The sequence below is a fragment of the Triticum aestivum genome, chromosome 5B (assembly GCF_018294505.1).
Source record: "Triticum aestivum cultivar Chinese Spring chromosome 5B, IWGSC CS RefSeq v2.1, whole genome shotgun sequence".
NCBI classification, from domain to species: Eukaryota; Viridiplantae; Streptophyta; class Magnoliopsida; order Poales; family Poaceae; genus Triticum; species Triticum aestivum.
In genome coordinates, this window is record NC_057807.1 from 551,605,937 (window position 1) to 551,627,560 (window position 21,624).

At 41.2% G+C, this 21,624-nt stretch overlaps 1 protein-coding gene across 2 annotated transcripts; it reads right to left on the bottom strand.

Annotated features, from left to right (window-relative positions):
• Positions 1-489: 489 nt before the first annotated feature.
• On the bottom strand, positions 490-12,753 carry LOC123113132 (uncharacterized). Of its 2 annotated transcripts, none has more exons than XM_044534284.1 (16): positions 12,340-12,753; positions 9,968-10,379; positions 9,659-9,884; positions 9,303-9,557; positions 9,109-9,218; positions 8,422-8,517; positions 8,253-8,340; positions 7,793-8,022; positions 7,215-7,399; positions 6,807-7,006; positions 3,255-3,587; positions 3,039-3,140; positions 2,094-2,391; positions 1,538-1,686; positions 1,176-1,460; positions 490-1,002 (listed from the first exon to the last, which is right to left on the bottom strand). In XM_044534284.1, exons 2-16 carry the CDS (start codon positions 10,276-10,278, stop codon positions 802-804), a joined length of 3,069 nt encoding a protein of 1,022 aa, XP_044390219.1. In that variant the 5' UTR covers positions 10,279-10,379; positions 12,340-12,753; the 3' UTR covers positions 490-801. The 2 variants fall into 2 exon arrangements, with proteins under 2 accessions (XP_044390219.1, XP_044390220.1); XM_044534285.1 differs by lacking the exon at positions 12,340-12,753 and adding an exon at positions 10,911-11,114.
• Positions 12,754-21,624: the final 8,871 nt, after the last annotated feature.

A 21,624-nucleotide genomic window follows, 5' to 3' on the forward strand; every position in this document is an offset into this window, starting at 1 on the left:
CTATTAATTGCATCTGGTGATTCCTGCCAGTCTTTAGGTGTATGTATTTTCGGGTCTTCAATGCGGTTTTCTACACCAGTGATGTTTTAGTTTTCAACTTTTTCATTTTCAACTTTACATTCTTCTACAAACAAGATCAACCGTCTGAAGATGGTGCGCCTACAAAAACGATTATACTTGATCTACACGTTGTGAATCTGAATACAACAAAACAATGTGGCAATCCTTGGTTTGCAAACATTTAACGAGCTAAAAAAACATCAAGCCCGACGACTCCAACAAAGCTGAATCTAGCTTCTGTGGTAAAAACAGCAAAAATGTAAATGAAATCACCAACCGTAGACACGATTGATAGTGTTAGCAAGACTAGAACTGAACTTCGAGAGATGTGATTTGATAGTGATCCTACTACAGCAGCAGCTGGATAAGATGAATACTCACCATTCCAGTTGAGTTTACCAAGTGTAGCTAAAACTTGACCAGGTAAAATTGAAGAAGATTTAATTTGATAGTGATCCTATTCACTTACCTCGTCATTCCAACTAGTCCATGGATCCATCATCTTCCTAAGATTCCTAAGGTTTGTTCATTTGCTGGTATACAATTGCTTCATCTTCATTCCAGAACAGATATACATCATTCCTCCCTCCTGCTGATTCTACATTTTCTTCTCTCTTAAACCTTTTCTACCTCGTAACTTGTTCTATGATATGTACAGCCAGCCTCTCCCAAGAAGATGGCACAAGGTAAACTACATACTTTACAATACAAGCTTACAACAGCGTGGCCTGTTTAAGTCGGTCACGAAGCAGAGTCTGGTGAAAGAGGATCTACCGGTGTCCGTGGAATGACAAACTGGTCGACAACCCGAACAACGCTGGTCGGATCCGACCATCCGGACGCGGCTCGCCATTTGCTCGGGAACCTCCTGCTGTGGCTCATCTGCAATGGCTCCTTGGGCTCCATATCCCAGTCTGGATCCAGCATCCACTCCTTCGGCACCTGGTAATTGACAACACAGGTGAGACACGCCACAGGAAAAGCCAAGCTTGGAGAGCTAAATGCAAACCATATCAGACATTATAATTCGGTAGGAGTCGACACGATTGATAGTGAATGCAACCAGAATCATGCAGAATGATCGTGCTGTTAAGTCAAACTAGCAGAGACATTACCTTGTCCACTGCCAGGGTGAAGACCTCAAGATCTCCACTCTTTTTTATGTGGAACCGCGTGAACGCCTTGTAATTTGCTATGCGCAGGGAGGAGAAGGCCTCGTCAAAGTGGATATGGAACCAGTTTATGCACACGTATAAGTAGCTCCCAAACACCAGCGACACAACGGGCGTCGACAAGACCCAAAAGTAGAGGAAGACAGACACATAGTAGATGATGGCGCCTCCCCGAGGGAGAGACTCTATTCCTTTTCTGCAGATTGTGCTTCTAGTTACTGCCATAACCTGAAAGAGAAAAATGACAGTCAATAATGGTACAGCCCATCAGAAGAGGTGGTGTTTGTATGGTTCAAAGGATAGACCTCTGGGATGTCGAAGGCAGACATAAGGTACTTGATACACGCAGGATAAAGTCCGAAAGTCCACTGTTCCAGACGAGCACGAAGCCCCGTGGGATCAGGGAAATGTTCACTTTCCGCCTGACGGTACCATTCATAGAGGGTGTGGTAGCCTGTAAATGGGGAATCCAACATATTTTTACATGGGGGCATAGACGAGAGAAGTAGAAAAAGGAACACTCATGCAACAAATCTGTAAAACATGGAGAACAGCATCGAAAGTACATATTGTCTTGGAACAACGGTGTCAACAGACAATGCATCTGTCACTAACTAGTACATTATTCTTAACAAACACATGAGAGGTGATGCAAAACAACAAGCAAGTACTATCCTGTCATTCTTCTCCAAATCGCTATAAAGGAATCTGACTGCTACGAAAAGAAGTGGTGAAACTTGCAACCTTCTTAAACAAAAAGGGAATCTACGGTTATGATTCATAACTTTTAAGGATTCAAGATGACAACATAACATGGTAATCGAGCAATGATACACACAGAGGGAAATACGAAACACAAACCTGATGTCGCTAGTAGATGGTTGCGGATGCATATCTCAATACCCAGTTCCATAAGCAGCATCAGTAGTACTGCCGAAGTTATATGAGCAGCAGCATGAAGAAAGCCAAGCAAGGCACGTCTTCTACGTGATAGTTTTGTGGGTACAAAGAAAAATGATACCGTCAACAGAGTAAGAACACCAGCTAGGGATACATAAGAATGCTCGAGAATCTCAAAAATAGCATTCCACGTTGCATTGAAGAAACTATTCACACGGCCATCCCAAGAGTCTTCATGCAAGATACGAAACGAGTCACACTGAAGAAAAACATCATACTTACATCAGGCCACAAAAGATAGATATTAAGAAACATAAGAACTAACATATAACAAGTAAAACTAAATAATTGTGTCCCTCGCGTCTTTGGTTTTTTATGGTCCATGCATATTCATCATCTGGGGGAGCATAATTTACTTGTGCATAGAGCTACAGACAATTGTCATAAATGTACAAAACCCTACGGGAAAATACAGTTTCATTAAGTCTAAGAACATGTTAAGGTACCCAAGGAGTTAGGCTTAAAAACTAAAATGATCTGATCATATCAGTAAAACCATGATTTTATTAAATCTTAGAAAATCAACACTGAAAATTGATAGCCGTACAATGGGTAACAGCATCAGCGTTGCTTATAAATCCAAAAATATTTCAGGTCATGTTCAATATCAATGCTAAGTAAGACAGCATGATCATTGATGAACTCGTATACCAACAAGGAAGCTTCAATGTTATGCCAGTTATTCCATCGATGGACAATCATTTTGATGCAGTTCCTAACTTAACATTTGTGGACAAGAAAACCAGTAATCACTATTGAAGCTTTAAGGCCTCACCTCGACCAAATAATGGAACGATAATTTCCTAACTATACAGTTAAGAACTACAGTATAATCTAGTTTCTCACCTGTGGAAACATTGAGAAGACCAACACGAAATACACAAAACCACCAATGACATCAAATTGCCAATTTTTCCTTCGGAATTTTAAAATATTACCAAGTGCAATCTAGATGGACAAACAAAAGCAGCAGTCAGTTGGCAACAAGGCTGGCTATTCCAAGAACAACCCTGTTACATAATGAATCAAAGAAAGATAAACAAATGTAAGAGTCAACCTTACCTTGCTAGAATCTTCATAAGAAGGATATACAGCCTTTGTTTCATACTTGTTCCCATAGCATTCCTTGAAGTTCTCGAAGACATGTGTTGGATGCAAAAAGGCTCCACCACAACCATTTACAAGCAAGTGTTGCACATGTACTGGTTCTTTGGACTCAGTGCAAGAATGACGCATATAATGGTGCAGGTCGCCAGCCATCCGCAATTTACATCTTCCCTTGAGGTACTCACGTATTAAATATGTTACGTTTTTTCCAGTTTTATCACCCCAGTACCAGTCGAGAAGCCAATTTGGCTCATGGGTTATAAGAATTACAGAATCATGTTCTCCAACCTGCATAAATTCGACTAATACTAGTCACCACAAAAATGAACATGCAGCAATCTTAATGCACAATAACAAATATCTGCATTGCTTTCTGCTTAGATAACAAGATCTACTAGCAGTGATCCCAATTCTCATCTACTGGTTTATTATTACTGAATCATAAAATTAACAAAAGATAACCATATCCCCGGCAGGAAAAAAAAATGTCCTGATAGACTGCAGATAGCTAGCCGAGCCTAGGAGGATTCGCTTAGGTAGCTGGAACGTAGGGTCTCTGACAGGGAAGCTTCAGGAGCTAGTTGATGCAGCAGTGAGCACAGGTGTTGATATCCTTTGCGTCCAAGAAACCAAATGGAGAGGACAGAAGGCGAAGGAGGTGGAGGATACCGGCTTCAAGCTGTGGTACACGGGGACGGCTGCAAACAGAAATAGCGTAGGCATCTTGATCAACAAGAGCCTCAAGTATGGAGTGGTAGACGTCAGGAGACGTGGGGACCGGATTATCCTGGTCAAGCTGGTAGTTGAGGACTTGGTTCTCAATGTTATCAGCGCGTATGCCCCGCAAGTAGGCCACAATGAGAACACCAAGAGGGAGTTCTGCGAAGGCTTGGAAGACATGGTTAGGAGTGTACCGATTGGTGAGAAGCTCTTCATAGGAGGAGACCTCAATGGCCACGTGGGTACATCTAACACAGGTTTTGAAGGGGCGCATGGGGGCTTTGGCTATGGCATCAGGAATCAAGAAGGAGAAGATGTCTTAAGCTTTGCTCTAGCCTACAACATGATTGTAGCTAACACCCTCTTTAGAAAGAGAGAATCACATCTGGTGACTTTTAGTAGTGGCCAACACTCTAGCCAGATTGATTTCATCCTCTCGAGAAGAGAAGATAGGCGTGCGTGCCTAGACTGTAAGGTGATACCTGGGGAGAGTGTTGTACCCCAACATAAGCTGGTGGTTGTTGACTTCCGCTTTCGGATTCGTGTCCAGCGGGATAAGCGTGCCAAGGTCGCTAGAACGAAGTGGTGGAAGCTCAAGGGGGAGGTAGCTCAGGTGTTCAAGGAGAGGGTAATTAAGGAAGGCCCTTGGGAGGAAGGAGGGGATGCGGACAATGTGTGGATGAAGATGGCGACTTGCATTCGTAAGGTGGCCTCAGAGGAGCTTGGAGTGTCCAGGGGAAGGAGAAGCGAAGATAAGGATACCTGGTGGTGGAATGATGATGTCCAGAAGGCGATTAAAGAGAAGAAAGATTGCTTCAGACGCCTATACCTGGATAGGAGTGCAGACAACATAGAGAAGTACAAGATGGCGAAGAAGGCCGCAAAGCGAGCTGTTGGTGAAGCAAGGGGTCGGGCATATGAGGACCTCTACCAACGGTTAGGCACGAAGGAAGGTGAAAGGGACATCTATAAGATGGCTAAGATCCGGGAGAGGAAGACGAGGGATATTGGCCAAGTCAAATGCATCAAGGACGGAGCAGGCCAACTCTTGGTGAAGGACAAAGAGATTAAGCATAGATGGCGAGAGTACTTCGACAAGCTGTTCAATAAGGAGAATGAGAGTTCTACCATTGAACTGATTGAACTGGACGACTCCTTTGATGAGACCAGCATGCATTTTGTGCGGCGCATCCAGGAGTCTGAGGTGAAGGAGGCTTTAAAAAGGATGAAAGGAGGCAAAGCGATGGGCCCTGATTGTATCCCCATTGAGGTGTGGAAAGGCCTCGGGGACATAGCGATAGTATGGCTAACCAAGCTTTTCAACCTCATTTTTCGGGCAAACAAGATGCCAGAAGAATGGAGACGGAGTATATTAGTACCAATCTTCAAGAACAAGGGGGGTGTTCAAAGTTGTACTAATTACCGTGGAATTAAGCTGATGAGCCATACAATGAAGCTATGGGAGAGAGTCATTGAGCACCGCTTAAGAAGAATGACAAGCGTGACCAAAAATCAGTTTGGTTTCATGCCTGAGAGGTCGACCATGGAAGCCATTTTCTTGGTATGACAACTTATGGAGAGATATAGGGAGCAAAAGAAGGACTTGCATATGGTGTTCATTGACTTGGAGAAGGCCTATGATAAGATACCTCGGAATGTCATGTGGTGGGCCTTGGAGAAACACAAAGTCCCAGCAAAGTACATTACCCTCATCAAGGACATGTACAATAATGTTGTGACAAGTGTTCATACAAGTGATGTCGACACCGATGACTTCCCGATTAAGATAGGACTGCATCAGAGGTCAGCTTTGAGCCCTTATCTTTTTGCATTGGTGATGGATGAGGTCACAAGGGGTATACAAGGAGATATCCCATGGTGTATGCTCTTTGCGGATGATGTGGTGCTAGTTGACGATAGTCGGACGGGGGTAAATAGGAAGTAGTTATGGAGACAAACCTTGGAATCGAAAGGGTTTAGGCTTAGTAGAACTAAAACCGAGTACATGATGTGCGGTTTCAGTACTACTAGGTGTGAGGAGGAGGAGGTTAGCCTTGATGGCCAGGTGGTACCTCGGAAGGACACCTTTCGGTATTTGGGGTCAATGTTGCAGGAGGATGGGGGTATTGATGAAGATGTTAACCATCGAATCAAAGCCGGATGGATGAAGTGGCGCCAAGCTTCTGGCATTCTCTGTGACAAGAGAGTGCCACAAAAGCTAAAAGGCAAGTTCTACAGGACGGCGGTTCGACCCGCAATGTTGTATGGCGCGGAGTGTTGGCCGACTAAAAGGCAACATGTTCAACAGTTAGGTGTGGCGGAGATGCGTATGTTGAGATGGATGTGTGGCCACACGAGGAAGGATCGAGTCCGGAATGATGATATACGAGATAGAGTTGGGGTAGCACCAATTGAGGAGAAGCTTGTCCAACATCGTTTGAGATGGTTTGGGCATATTCAGCGCAGGCCTCCAGAAGCTCCAGTGCATAGCAGACGGCTAAAGCGTGCGGAGAATGTCAAGAGAGGGCGGGGTCGACCGAATTTGACATGGGAGGAGTCCGTTAAGAGAGACCTGAAGGATTGGAGTATCGACAAAGAGCTAGCTATGGACAGGGGTGCGTGGAAGCTTCCTATCCATGTGCCAGAGCCATGAGTTGGTTGCGAGATCTTATGGGTTTCACCTCTAGCCTACCCCAACTTGTTTGGGACTAAAGGCTTTGTTGTTGTTGTTGTTGTTGTTGTTGTTGTTGTTGTTGTTGATAGACTGCAGATGAAAGGATGTATTACCTTCTGTTGACATAATTCTGCAAAAAACTTGAACTGGTACACATCAATGTCGCCATGTAGAGCTTGGTCAAGACCAAAAACCCACCACCCATTGGGAAGCTTTAATGCAAAATAACTCCTCTTCTGGGGTAAAAACCACCCACCAAGCCAGCTCTTATGACAGACATACCTCATGAATGTGTTTAGTCCATCAAACCAATCTGCTCGAAAACAATGCAGCTTTTGTCACTCTTATTGGCATTCGTCCATTCACAATAATGTATCAGAAATATGCAGTGTAACTTCTCCCATGCCAAGACATCATTATTAGCAAATAAAAAATGTAACACTGATGGGAAGGAAGAAGACAGGTACATGAATGTCATAAATCATGAAGTACAGGGCAGATCACAGGTAGGTAATATTTACCATGGTTTCCAGGAATCATAAAACATTGTGGTCCACTATACTGTCTGAGCTCAGAAACTCCAAGAGGAAGTTCAGGTTTTTCCAATGCTATATGATCAGGCGTGTACCAAGCAGGAGGCTGGAGAGCATACTCAAAAGGACAGAAAAAACGCCGCTCATATGTAAATGAGCATGGATTTGGATATCTGCAAAAGAAAGGAAAAATCAGCATCTTTTTGAAGAGCTCATTCCAAGATCAACATGGAAAAATGAAAATCCAATATAACAAGCTGGCAAAAATAATTAATAGATAGCATCATCCATGTATGGAATGGAACTTGAGATAAACTAGCATATGACAAGCAAAACATTTACTCCCTCCATTCCTAAATATTCGTCTTTTTAGAGATCCACTACCACATACGGATGTATATAGACATATTTTAGAGTGTAAATTCACTCATTTTGCTCCATATGTAGTCACTTGTTGAAATCTCTAGAAAGACAAATATTTAGGAACGGAGGGAGTACTAGTCATAAATCAGCAAACATGAACTGAAAACTTCTAACAATGTAAAAGATCAAAGTATGCAGCATACGCGAGGTCTCCACCAATAAGTAGTAGTTCTCCACGGGGTAATATAAGCCTGGAATCATCAGATTTTACGACTAAAGAAGGTTGAGCAAGCAAGCGTGCTATAGCATATGTAGAGTTGCCACCATCGCCGGTATCTGCAATGAAGTCAAACCAAAGTTCGTCTTTCCCATCAAGATGGTTGTATAAAAGGTCGCTGCTCTTAGATTCATCTGGAGTTTTGTTCATAGCAGCCTGGTTGGGTTAGAAAAAGATTGTCAGTTATTTTAACAGAACAATAGGCTCAACTAGGAACTGTAATAATAACTGTGTGAAAGCAATTTAGAGAAGAACAAAATTCTAGGAAGGAGGGTATTCTTTTTTTTAGCTTAGGAAGGACAGTATTCTGAGACAAGATAAAACTGAAGGAAACGAAAAAGCTAAACCAAAATGAGGACTGAAGCTTGAAATCACAGGTCATGTACCTGCATCATACGCATGTCAAATCTACCAACAAAGAGTGTCACAGATATCATGAGGTCGAAAACGGTTTTGAACAAATCTGTTGAGGTCCTGCAGAACATACCAACAAATAGTCAGCCGTTTTACAACATAAGTGGATAATAAGAGCTTATGGATAGACCACTAACATACCCAGAGTACCAAGGAACCATGTCCTCAAAATCTGGTTTCAACAGTTTCTTCAGATTCTCATACTCCGAAATTGTTAAAGGATGAGTAAGAGCCCATCTATACAACAAGTCAAGGAAACAAGGAGAATAAATTAGTCCAACACTGAACGAACAACCAAGGATGTGCTGTTTATTCAGCCATTATACAGTTATACTGAGCACCTTTTTATGGTCTATTTTCATATCTGCTACTCCCTCCGTCCCATAATACAAGATCTTATATTATGGGACGGAGGGAGTAGATAATATCAGCATGCAAACACATGAAAAAAGACAAATAAAGTGGTCCTCATCATGTGCAACTCCTAAGTACCCAGTAAGTAATGACCTGAGGATATTTTACCCCATCACATCATGTTATTTTCACTAAAGTATATACATATAGGTAATATAAACTGAATGCAACCCCTTCAGATTTTTTTCAAGGCTCTCCGATAACCATGGCATTCCATTGAGGGGGGTGAAGGTTGGAATTCATATATGTATATTTCTGCTTAGATGAAACCATGACAAATATACTTCATTTTCCTTGTCATCATCATAAGTTCCCTTTATAAGATGATAGAATACAAACTTATCTGTTGAGTTGTTTATAATACATGATTAAAAATCTAACTACCAGATGGATGTGCTCAGACATTCAACATACCCAGTTGACCGCTCCACGACATAATTGGCCATGTAAAGACCAATGAATGTGGCCCACAAAGAGTAGACAGGTGAAATGATGTTGGAGTGTTCGGATCCATTGGAAGCTAACTGGAGCAAACATACAAGTTAAAAAAAAACAGTAAATAAATAGAAGAGATATCCAAGCATAAACAGAAGGTGAATTATACTAACTTCTCCATAAATGGCCCATTTCGAGAGAAGTGGGTAATCACTGGCAGAGCCAACCGGAGCAAACCAGGACGAGCAAATCTGGTCTTTAAACTTATGCATCCGCAATAGCTTTGAAATCAGTGTATTGTCCTCATTTTGCTTTCTCCACAGTGAAAATGCAACCCAGCTAGCAGTTCTACGATCAATAGATTTATCCCTTGAAAGAGTCCTGTTACCACAGTGACTGTAGAACACGCAGCAAGCTATACTTATCACCTGTGATGTGACACAAAGTGCGAATCTTAGATAAATCACAGTATCTAAAGAAGATAATCGAAACACAATACACTTGAATCATTGTATGCCAAGAAACTTACTGCACAATTTTGGATTATAGTAAGCATCTCTGGCTTTTTCTCTGCCATGCGAGAAACAAGACCCAAATACCAGAGTCCAAGAAATATGACGTGGAAGACGATCAAGAAAACTAGAGAGGAAATATAAATAGTGAGGAAGAGGGAAAGATTCATCCTCAAATCCAACCCCATTGACTGAAAACTAGGGAGATGGTACAATGCTGCCAAGAATATCCAAGCAACGTACCTGCATTCAGAAACAGCATCAGGGAACTTATACATCTTGTTTTGCTTCAAATTATAATTTCAAAGACTCCCAAGATTGCTTACCAGCGACTAAAGTTTGAATAGTTTGGCTTGATAGTCTTCCTAATAAACGGCGATGAGAAGAAATAGAAGAAACCAATCAAACAGGCATACATCGACCACCATTTAAAATTCTTGTCCAGTTTCATTATAAGGGTTTGTAAGTTATCCGATGAAAGGAGGAAAAGCCAGCCAACAATCACAGCAATCATGAAATGTCTTGAGTGCTCATGTGGGTATGGGTATCTATGAGTCAGAATGGTCCTAACCCTCTCCATTTTAAGGGATTCAATCAGACGACCAGAGGGCTGCTTATGGAGCTTTTCTCTTCCCATAAAAATACTGCTCCCCAAGTCAGTGATAGTTCATACTCCTGTTCAAAGCAACCACAGAGGGCCCTTTGTCACTGGTGAAAATTCCAGAACCGTGGCCAGATCTGCATAAAGAAACAATTGTTACAATCTGACAAAATAGCGATAGGCATGCAGAACAGCAATATCAAGATTAACTGAAAGAAGTCACAAACTACAAAGTGGACATAAGGGGGAAAACAACTGACAAAATAGCGATAGGCATGCAGAACAGCAATATCAAAATTAACTGAAAGAAGTCACAAACTACAAAGTGGACATAAGGGGGAAAACAACTGACAAAATAGCGATAGGCATGCAGAACAGCAATATCAAAATTAACTTCTGAAAGAAGTCACAAACTACAAAGTGGACATAAGGGGGAAAACAACTAGTACAGAAACTAAATTTACCTCTTTTGCAGTTTACCATAAAGATCAAGCTAATTTATTGTGGAGCTTGAGTGAATCCTAAAAGTAATGCAGAGTATTCTCTGTATACTACAACAGCCACAAAATACCGCATAGTACCCTGACCATATTGGCATGATATCCTACAAATCATCTCTCAGCTTTTCACTAAATCATGTAAATACTTTGTCAGTTTACAGAACCTACCGTGACCCTCAATGGTTGCTCACTTATTCAATTCTGTTTCGAAATGGTGTGGCCCTATAGTAACATAAGACTGTTTTCCTGCACAGAACACAAGATTGCATGGCCCTGTTGCAAATGGTGATATCCTTTTGCAAATGGTGACATCATCAGAAGTGAATCTTTGTATCATTTCATGAATATCACACTAAAGATGCTAATCCGCCATGGAGCACACGAAGGTCGAAAGCAAAACTGCCAAGCTAGTGATGGACATTGTGAAGCAGCAGCAGTGCAAGCATATATAAATAGGTCGACTATGCTGCTGTAAAGAAAAGAAATAGATTGTGGTGCAAGGAGGGACTCAGAGCAGAGTAGTTGTCAACCACCTGCCGCTGTGATGTTTATCATGTGGATGTGCTAGTGAAGAGAGATGATCTACAGTGAATGTAAAGGTACTTCCTTTCTGCGTTCAAAGCTAAAAGTAGAGCACTTGGCGAAACGGAAGAATTGAATCCTAGAAGTTATGCAGAGTATCCTCTGTATTCTGCCACAGCCACTGAGTAAACCCGTAGTACCCTGACCATGTTGACGTGATATCCTATAAATTATCTCAGTAAGCCCTGCATAGGATGGTTTTGACTTTTGCAGCAGGAATTTGCAAATGCAGACATCGAAAAGGGTGGGTGAATCGTTAAAATCATGTGGCAAATTGGGCAATGGCATTAATCTAACAAGCATCCCTCCATCCCATACGCAATATATAAACGAATCCCTAGAGGGAAAATTGGATAGAGAGACAAGAGAACCAAGAAAAAGAAAGCATAAGTGGACAAACTGCAGGAGCCCATTAAGCACATGGATTCCTTGGGATAGGGACAGCAGGCAATCATTACTCGAGACTAAAAAACAGCTCCTAATCAGACATTATTTCGGAGCAAATCTAGTTCTAACATGAAGAAACTAGTTTCCCTAGTAACAGTACCATTCTCCCATGAAACCATGATAGGACCACAGCTGCATAGAACTCAGAGAAGTGAAAGCCTGAAATCCAATGAATAAAATGTACTAGTACTACATGGCCAGGGCCAATAAACCTGAGAACAAAGGACAAATCTGGTTGGCCCAAAAAGACAGGTAAAGGAAGTAGTAGTACTAGCAAGTTTCTCTATATGTGCATATGTAGTACGCAGAGCATTAGGCGCAGAGGAACAAACATGATATTCCGGAGGCGACGAACACGAGAAAGCACCAGTGCGTGCGACTAAAGAACGCGGGCATCCAGGAGGGAAACTGCCTGCCAGTACAACTAAACTGAACCGGTGGGGAGGGTGTAGAGAGCAGAGGAAGCAGAGCTGAATTGCGTGCTCCGGCCCCAAGATCCGCTCCCAAACCAATCCCGCCGAGCAGCACCAGAGGAAGGAAGAGATGAGGGGAGAGTGGAGGGGCTTACCGAGTAACAGTCCGGGAAGGGGGCGGACGCCCGCGCCGCGCCGCGCCGCCGCTGGCCGGCGGCGAAATTCGGGAGGGTGGGGGAAAAAGGCGGGATCTTTGGCGGCGGAATCTGCCGTCGCTGCGCCGCTCTGCTCGTCTAGCTTGCCGCTGCTGGCTGGTGGTGGACTGGTGGTGGTGGTGGTTAAATCGGTGGTGGGGGAGGTGGGGAAGGAGGGATGGGGGATTAGTTAATAATTAAAGAAAGAATTGGAGGGAGGGAGGGAGGGAGGGAGAAGGAAGGAAATGCTTGCGGTTTTGGTGTTCCCTGCCCTGCCGGTGCAGGTGCAGGTGGCGGCGTGGTCCGACTCTGACCCGAAGATTTTTCCTTGCTTTCCTCCATTGCCGCTGAAAGGAAAAGGAAAGGAAAGGAAAAGGAACCACATCGATCGATGGCCGGCCGGACGCGCATCCTTGGAGCGGAAGGTGCTGAATTTGGGCCATTGCGTCCTCAAATTGGTCCTATCCTATGCGGTCGGTCGCCGTTCCGGCATGTGTGACCAGGCACACGTCATCTTCCACTGTTCCACCTATCTTTCTTGACACAAAGAATTTGGGGTGGGTTGATTCGGCCATGGCCGGTGGTGCTACACAAGCCTCTTTGCCCTCTTCTCTCTCTTTTTCAGGGCTACACATGCCATTTTAAAAAAATAAGACCAACCCAAAACTAACCCTTGTTGGCTCTTTTTTATAGGGGAAAACTCTCCGAGCAACACGTGCTAGAGCCGAGGCTCTAACCCGGGCGGGCTGGCGGCTACCCCAGCTACCGAGCCAATGGGTCAACACCCCGTTCTCACACACGCCATTTGAGCAGTGAAAAAATCAACAAAGTTCGCCGCTAATTCTTTTTTTCTATTAATTAGGCAAAAGGGAATGATTCAACTAATTACCACATGGTATATGTGGTAAGCTATTTAAAAACTCAGCATATCGAAAAGAATTGTTCGACTAATCAGAGAAAACCAAAAGGTGGAAGGCACGGTTGCATCATGTTGTGTGGATCGACCCAGTAACCAATCATTAGCAAAGGCACGATTAGCCGAAAGCGTGATTGATCAAGGCTTCATTGATGGGTTATTATATGCGAGTACTGCATTTCTAACACTTCTTTGAGCAGACACTTCATCCGCAAGTGCAACCTTTTCTGCCTTGATCACTCGTGGATTTTTTTTCTTCCAAACGGGATCTCACCCCTTTTCATTAATTTCTTAAAGGAAATACTCAGTACAAGTGTGCCATAATGTCATAACTAGCGACTGTTTACATATGGGAAAGGAGACGGGAAAGAGGAGAGGCAAGGTGGGACATTAACAGGAAGCCCACCCCACAGGTGCCCAAAATGCAAGCAACTGTCGTGGGGCGAAAACCTGTTAACGTCATCAACCACCAACAAAAGATACACCGGATACAGTAACATAGTCTAAGGCATGATCTAAGCAGCAAACTCAATGGGCATCAAACCACAATGAGCAAATAGGAGACCCCTACCGAGTAGATGCAACAGACTAAGAGAAGGCACTGATCCACTCATCCACTCCGAGCAACAACAGCATCAACGATCTGTGGCCTTCCCCTAGTAGCAACATGATCAACCAAAGATGCGGCAACTTCGACATCTTTCTTCACACCAGCTTGGAAGTCGATATTGTCACTTGGCAACGCCTGTGCTTACGAAATGGTTAAGGACATGGTCTATGCGGGCAAGAATGGGGATCCCTCCTTTGAACAAAGGATGTTGCAGACCGCTAGGGAATATTTCAACGAAAAGGCCATTGAGCTCGAGGAATTAGCACCGACAATGAAGAAGTCGGATTACGAGTATTTCAACCACTGCTCTTCCAGCGAGGATAAGTAACGCTCTTTAATAATGTTCATAGTCTAGGTCATTATGCAGCAAAATATGCAATATAATGTTTAGTTACTTGTGTAATGGATGTTTATTGTTTGATTATGCAACGAGGTGTGCAATGGTGTTTTTAGTATAGGCAAATATGTAGTTGTTCTGAACTGAGCATGTTGTTCTTGCAGACAAAGCAAGTCACATTGATGAAACCGTGAAAGATGATTGTCAGCATCGCACACACTTCCATTAACTCAACTGTGTGCCGAAAAAGTACACAATTCTCAGCAATCAAATGTATGCATTGGCACAAGTTATCACACACGATTTGCACTTACAGAACTGTGCGCGGAACTTCGCACACAGTGTGATCTTACCCAATGTAAACAACTCGTTTGCCAAAGAACAAACACAATTCTAGACGACTTGTGTGTGTTAAGATTAGTTATCACACACAGGTTTTTTCTGGACTATGTGCCATTCTTATCACACGGTTTGCACATCAAAATCGTGCCCCAATGGATGGACCCTTGCACACGATTTTTTTTTACGTTTGTGATGTCTGCATATGTCTGCATTGCATCGCACACAAATGTGCGATAGGTATGTCTTTTTAGCACCATTCTCGGGTGTGTGTGTGCGCGCGCGTCCACTATGGGCCACATAGATCGGAGCCATTTGTGAGGCAAATACTATGGAGACGCGTAGATCAAACTGTAAGATATATTTTATCATCAAGTGTACTATAGGTCTTTTAATACTTGTAAGTTGTCTTTCCACATTAATTGCCAGTAGATGGAGGATAAACACTAATAATACATTTGCCAAAATCTATGGGAACCGGCAGTAGAGCTGTACTATTGCTTGATGGTGAAGTAGTATAGATTTTTCGGTTAGCAATATAAAAATTCCAGTTAGCAACTTTTGCACGCCTATATTTTCAATTTCAATATGATATCATATGCATAATAAATTTGTCTTGACTGGGTGATAGACAAAACTTGATTGGCATATACAGTATGTTGTATTTTTATAAATACACTCATCGATTCATATGTGGAAACCTTAGTATTTTCTTCAGTAGCAATTAATAAAGTAACTGTTAGCGCAGAAACACGGAAGTTTCCATGTGATTAATTAATGTATGGACCAAAATAAGATCGTCCTCGAGCAAGACACCGACATGTTATTATATGCAAATATTTTCTTAGCGTTGGTTGGATCAAAGTCATGGAATGAGTCACGATAGTTCTACTAAAAGGCACCGATGGATTTAATTTAAGATAGATGGAGTGGCCGTTGTGCTTTGGTATTTGGGCCATTTACATTTGTGCCCCTAACTTGATCCCACTACTCAGATTTGCCCATAATTTCAAAGGGTGCTCAAATTTATCCCTCTGCCGCCAGGTGTCCTCATAGAAATGCCCTTCTGCGCCGTTACCATCCGGTCAAAGGGCTTTGACCGTCTCAAAAAAATAGCAAAAAAAATCTGAAATTTTGTGGGATCAAAGATACTCAGGTGCGCAAGGTGCGTGCAAATTTTCGTGATGTTTGGACACTCTACGAGCTCATGGCAAAGAAAAAACAGTAAAGTTGTACTCCTGTGAATGTAAATTCAAAATAAATAGCAAGAAAATTCAAAAAAATATGAATATTTTTGGCATCTAAGATGATTGGTTGCACAACATGTGTGCAAAATGTTGTTATGAAATGACATGCGAGGAGCTGTAGCAAAAAAACAAGATATTGTATTTTTTTTTCAAAGTTTTTTTAGCCATATTTTGGCTTTTTTACCACGAGCTCCTACAATGTTTAAACACAACAAAAATTTGCAAATATCTTGGGCACCCGAGCATCTTGGATCCCAAAAAAATTCATATTTTTTTGAATTTTCGAGCTATTTTTTGAATTCACTATTCATGGGCGTACAAATTTACTATTTTTTCTTTGCCATGAGCTCGTAGGAGCTTTGCTACAACTACAAATGTTTTACACGACTTTTACAGGCAAGGTTGAGGTGGGTTGTTTTAATTGGTGATTAGATGAGGCGGGCCCCGCACTGAAAATCAGGGGGGAGAGATTAGTGAGGGGAGAAGGGTTGGTGTGTAACTTCCTGTAAACCCAATCTGTACGTCTAGCATTTTTGAGCTCGTAGAGTGTCCAAACATCACGATAATTTGCACGCACCTTGCGCACCTAAGTATCTTTGATCCCACAAAATTTCAGATTTTTTTGATTTTTTTGCTATTTTTTTGAGCCGTTTAACGCCCTTTGACCGGACGGTAACGACGCATAAGGGCATTTTTGTAAGGGCTACTATGGTAGAGGGGCAAATTTGAGCACCCTTCGAAATTAGGGGCAAATCTGAGTAGTGGAATCAAGTAGGAGCACAAATGTAAATGTCCCTTCGTATTTTTTTTTCATGCACATTTTCCATTCCCACATACGTACACGTTACAGTTAGTCTTATTGGCGTTACTAAAATCCAATTAATTAGATATTCCTGGGAGCCTGGAGTATTTGCCAGGTAGTGGAGCAGTAGCATTAGGAAAGCATCAAGCATCTAAATAACCTCATCCGGACATGCTAGTAGTATATTCGTTTTTCTTTGGCTGGTCTAGCTGGCTCACACGTCGACCCTGATCTGGTCAATAGCTCACATGTTGTCCTCCATCAGTCCACGTGTTGACGGCGAGACAGGTGGCTGTAGATGGACCTCTCTCTAAACAAAACATTTTTCTTGCATGTAGTGCCCACGTGGGTATCGAAGCCACGATCGAGGTTCCAGCATGACCGAAACCCAGTTAGAGACTTGGCCCCACAGTTGCATGCTGATGTTAAGGCTGGTCACAATGGGGAGGAACTTAGGAGTAACATCACACACTTCAATACAACTTTGTTTATGTGGCACATATTTAATGAAGAGAGAGGTGCTTGTGGTAACTAGCTAAGTTACCGAAACATCACACACTCTAAGAAACAATGAGTCTATAACCTAATAAATACATCGTTGCATGACACTACATAGATGTTCCTACCCACTATGGAGGTAGTAACATATGTTAGATAAATCCTTAACATTACTTGATATTGATCTCGTGATTAGGACACCTACATGAGCGGAAGCGTGAGAACTTACAGGAACTGGGTGAAGTCCCCGTGCCTGCTAGATGGCGTGTAGCCAGTGGCTGCACCTTGATCCTCCAGCACCGATGAGATGGTCGGGGAAGAAGTACAACATCAATCCAGTAGCGCCGCTGGCTTGATCATCGTGGCATCCGTTGCAGACGCAACAGCTGGTCGGAGTAGACACGCCGCCGGCACTACCCTGGTGGTGGCCGGTGGTGGTAGTCGGTCTTCGTCTCCTTGAGCACCTCTTTAGGATCGGTTGTTGAAGAGAGGACGTGGCCTACCCCCATGTGTGATTGTTAGTTTTTTCCACGGGAGGGGTCCTTTTCTTTTTGGTATTAGGTGCCAGGAGGCGGGACCGAGACCAAGTCGTTGGTTTGATGCCCCCGATCAGGGCATGTACATGGGAGGTTTAGCTCCCCCTTATCTCTCAGTTTGTTACAACTGAAGATTAATTCCAACATTCTCCCCCTTAATCGTAAGGTTAACAAACATCATAAGCCCACACTCGATAGAAATAACACATCAAAATAAAGTGTTACAATGGCCAATGAGATGCCACTGAACCGCATTACCTATAGTACATCATTCTATCTCAAAATGGAAAACATAATACTTTACGGGAGTTGGTTTATAAGATGGTCCTAATTTTCAGGATCAAAAAGCTTCCCTAACCCATGCCGGCAACATAATCATAAATATGGGTGGTGAGCCTTTGGTAAACGGATCCGTAATACATACAAATCATTTTTATATGCTTAACATCATTAGCTTGATCCTGGATTCTATCTTTCACAACATGAAAACATATTGTCAATGGTCTTGGCAACACCATTTGACTTGTTGTTACTCGCATAGAAAACTATGTGTTCATAATGCAGTAGGTGGTTTTTATGAATGTTGTCTACCACCTTAATTTCGGGAATATAACTTCTTTGACATACAACCTGCCCAATAGCCTCTTAACATGCCACATCATAAATTGCATTATTTCTAATGCCATCAATGTCATTATGGAGCTTTTCCACGATATAGCTTCATATGCAAGAGTGAGGATGTAACATAACGTGGAAACTTTAATATCCACACACCTCGCAGAAACAATGTATGAATAACCGAGGATATCAAGGTTATCATACTTCTTATTAGTGAGCATGTAAACATTTATTGCCTCACATATCTACAAGACTTTTCGCGGCTTCTCCAGTGGTCCATTTCTGGACTTGTATATTTGCCAATTATCCCGATCATAGATAGCGCAAGTTCATATTTGAATACTTACATTGCTTCTGACAGCTGAAGCATAAGGAACTAACATTACCTGATCAGTTCATAATGGTTCCTTGGACACTAAACTGTCCATATTTATTGCCCTTGACTTTAGTAGCAGGTGTGATAGAGTACTACCACGTAATATTTTCTTCCGTACTCTATCAACGTATGTCATCATAATAAAACTTATACTCCTTTTGGACCTATATCTTGGCAAAACTCAATACAAGCAAAGTATGAGGCATCACCAAGATCCTTCATGTTACAAATAGAAGATAGAAATTACTTGGCTCGCCAAAATATTCTATCTCCACAAGGTAGTGATCTTACTCCCCCTTGTCTTATAGTATGAGTGTTCCCAACGCTTGTATTATCTCATAATTGTATTTCTTTAGATAACATGCCTTATGTCAACTTCAGCCATGAAAAAACCATACAGTTGAGTCATACATACATTATCAACTAAGTCAGCACAAGAGCATGTCATAGTAATAACACAAAACGTCACAACAACTCACTGAGGAAATTCTATGGAGTTCCATACATCATTAGAGCTCATAATCTTCATCCTATATGGCAACAAGCCACTAAGATAATCATTTAGACACATTATTGATCATAGGGAAATTGTTGAGTCTCAACAATAAGTGTTGCTTTAGAGAAAAATAAATTCCCCTCAATTTACCTGATGCATATGAAAAAAGATCTAATGGAGTTATCCTTAAGATTAATGTTCATACGCTCCAGGTTCCCTGATGATCACTTTATTTAGAAGATGGAAAATATATCCAAAAATCTTGATAACAATCATCTCAGCTCTAAACCACAACACCGTTGGGCTGAAGATGGAAAAGAACTTAATGAACTGTGACAAATGATTATAAACGATGTTAGTCAGAAATATAACCACAAGCCACATGATACTGACAAACTTGCCACTTGAGTGAAGTGTCACATATGATTATAAACGACGTTGGTCATATATAATCAACATGTTACATCATGATGGTCATTAGACTAGCAACCTTGCCACTTTAGCATTCATGTGTGCTTTGTAATGTTCATAAGGGACTAAGTACACACTAACATGATAAAGGAGTCATTTTTCCTTCATTCTTCTAAATAAGACTTGTTGCATCTTAATTAGAGAACCAACATTAGAATGTGCTTTTCATACATTCTCCAACCAAGACTTCTCGTTGGTTCCATCTTAATTAGAGAATTGAGATACATAGTTTGCTTAATTGTACATGCTATGATCTAAGTAGGAGAAGTGAACGCGATATCTCATATTAAATGAGACTTCCATTCCCCCCCTCGAAATGTGGTCTAAAACCACAATTTTGATGAGGTCTCATTAATCACACTTCTCTTACATCTTCAATGGTAACATAGTATATAATCTTTACAAACGATTCATTTAGTGAAAACATAACTCGTCTCACCATAGGTGGGACTAACATTACATAATTTGAGTTGACTTAATAACATATAAAATCACGTCATCTCGAGAGACGAAATTAAGGTTGTCCAATAACTAGGAGCATGAACAAAACATCATTAATAGGATGAAGAATTAAGTCATCTTCAAAAGCTAGTGGAATAAATCCAATAGCTTTGACTTTAATCTCCTTTGCATTAGTGATGTGCATGATGGCACATGCGTCCTCTCCCAATGTCTGCCTTATCATCATTATTAACATCCTTTAACCTTAGTGGCAGAAAAACGTTGGGAGATTCCTTACATGAGACAATGATCTCTACTCTCCATGTGGGAAAGTTATTTACATAACGTTCTTCTATGCCAAACAAAAGTTTGACATCATTATTATTGCTGGAAAGAGGAGACAACTTTATGATCATCATAACAAAAAAAAACATGAACCAACCATGCAATGCCATGAAAAGGTGCTTAATGTTTATTCTAATCTGTATCATCATTGGACAGATAACAAAAAAGAACCTTACTCATTCGTAAATGACACATGAAAAACATAATCAATGTTGGCCAAAATATCATCATATGCCATTAGAACATTTGCTCATTAATTTCTCTAATCAAAACTTCTCGTTGGTTCCATTTTGACCGGAGAGACGTAAAATCTCGTAATGACCAACAAGAACTATGACTAAATTAACTACCATCATTAACATAAAGCAACATCATAATATAATTATGTGTGTCATGAGGCACAGTGATGCCTTTTGACACTAAATCTCACAACGATAATATAAATATTGAACTTAAGTGTCAAAATTATCATTAGAATTCTCAATGACATACAATGAAAATGACATTGGAATTAACATATAAAAAATAAAAGTCACTCCCACCGAGTAAACATTAAAGAGGACATTCAGAGTAAAAATGTCATTAATATTATCGTCAAGTTATCATAACATTTTCCAAAAAATAAAATCTGGAAATAAATTTTTCGTAAGGACTCACAACATAACACTATTTGGCAAATAAGGGTTGTCAAACAAATGACAACATGTACTTTCGAAAGCAAATTTCGTTTAGGGGATTGAACATAACCCCATAAACATTATTTTGAGTCTTTATGCATATTTCAATGGTGTATATCATAATAAAATGACATGAAATGCACCAACCAAAAACTTTATTTTGCCCAATAGACATAATGCCCAAATATTATTATGACACATAGTGCGATGCGGAAGACCGAACAATGCAATCATCGCATTCTCCTTGAAGTGGCCTCAACCCATTAGAAATGATCACATCATTAAGAAATGCCATTAGGATGGCATCACCATAAACCTCAAACTCAAATAAAGTTTTCGTATAAAATATTTGAAACATTAGGGAATGAAACATTATAGATTATGATCAGAATAAATATCATTTCACCACATTGATATTTAAACTTTAAAAAGGATACAAATAAAATATCATCACTAAAATGCCATAAATGGCATTTACATTATACCACATTAATACTTTCCAAATAAAATTTCTCATCTGTCCATTTTATTCAGAAA

Excerpts from the sequence above, each read along its gene's own strand:
- LOC123113132 (XM_044534284.1), bottom strand. The coding sequence starts at position 10,278 with ATGGGAAGAGAAAAGCTCCATAAGCAGCCCTCTGGTCGTCTGATTGAA. Across the intron at positions 8,518-9,108 it reads GTCGTGGAGCGGTCAACTGG|ATGGGCTCTTACTCATCCTT; the intron begins GTATGTTGAATG and ends CTTGTTGTATAG. Across the intron at positions 7,007-7,214 it reads TATGATTCCTGGAAACCATG|ATTGGTTTGATGGACTAAAC; the intron begins GTAAATATTACC and ends GTTTTCGAGCAG.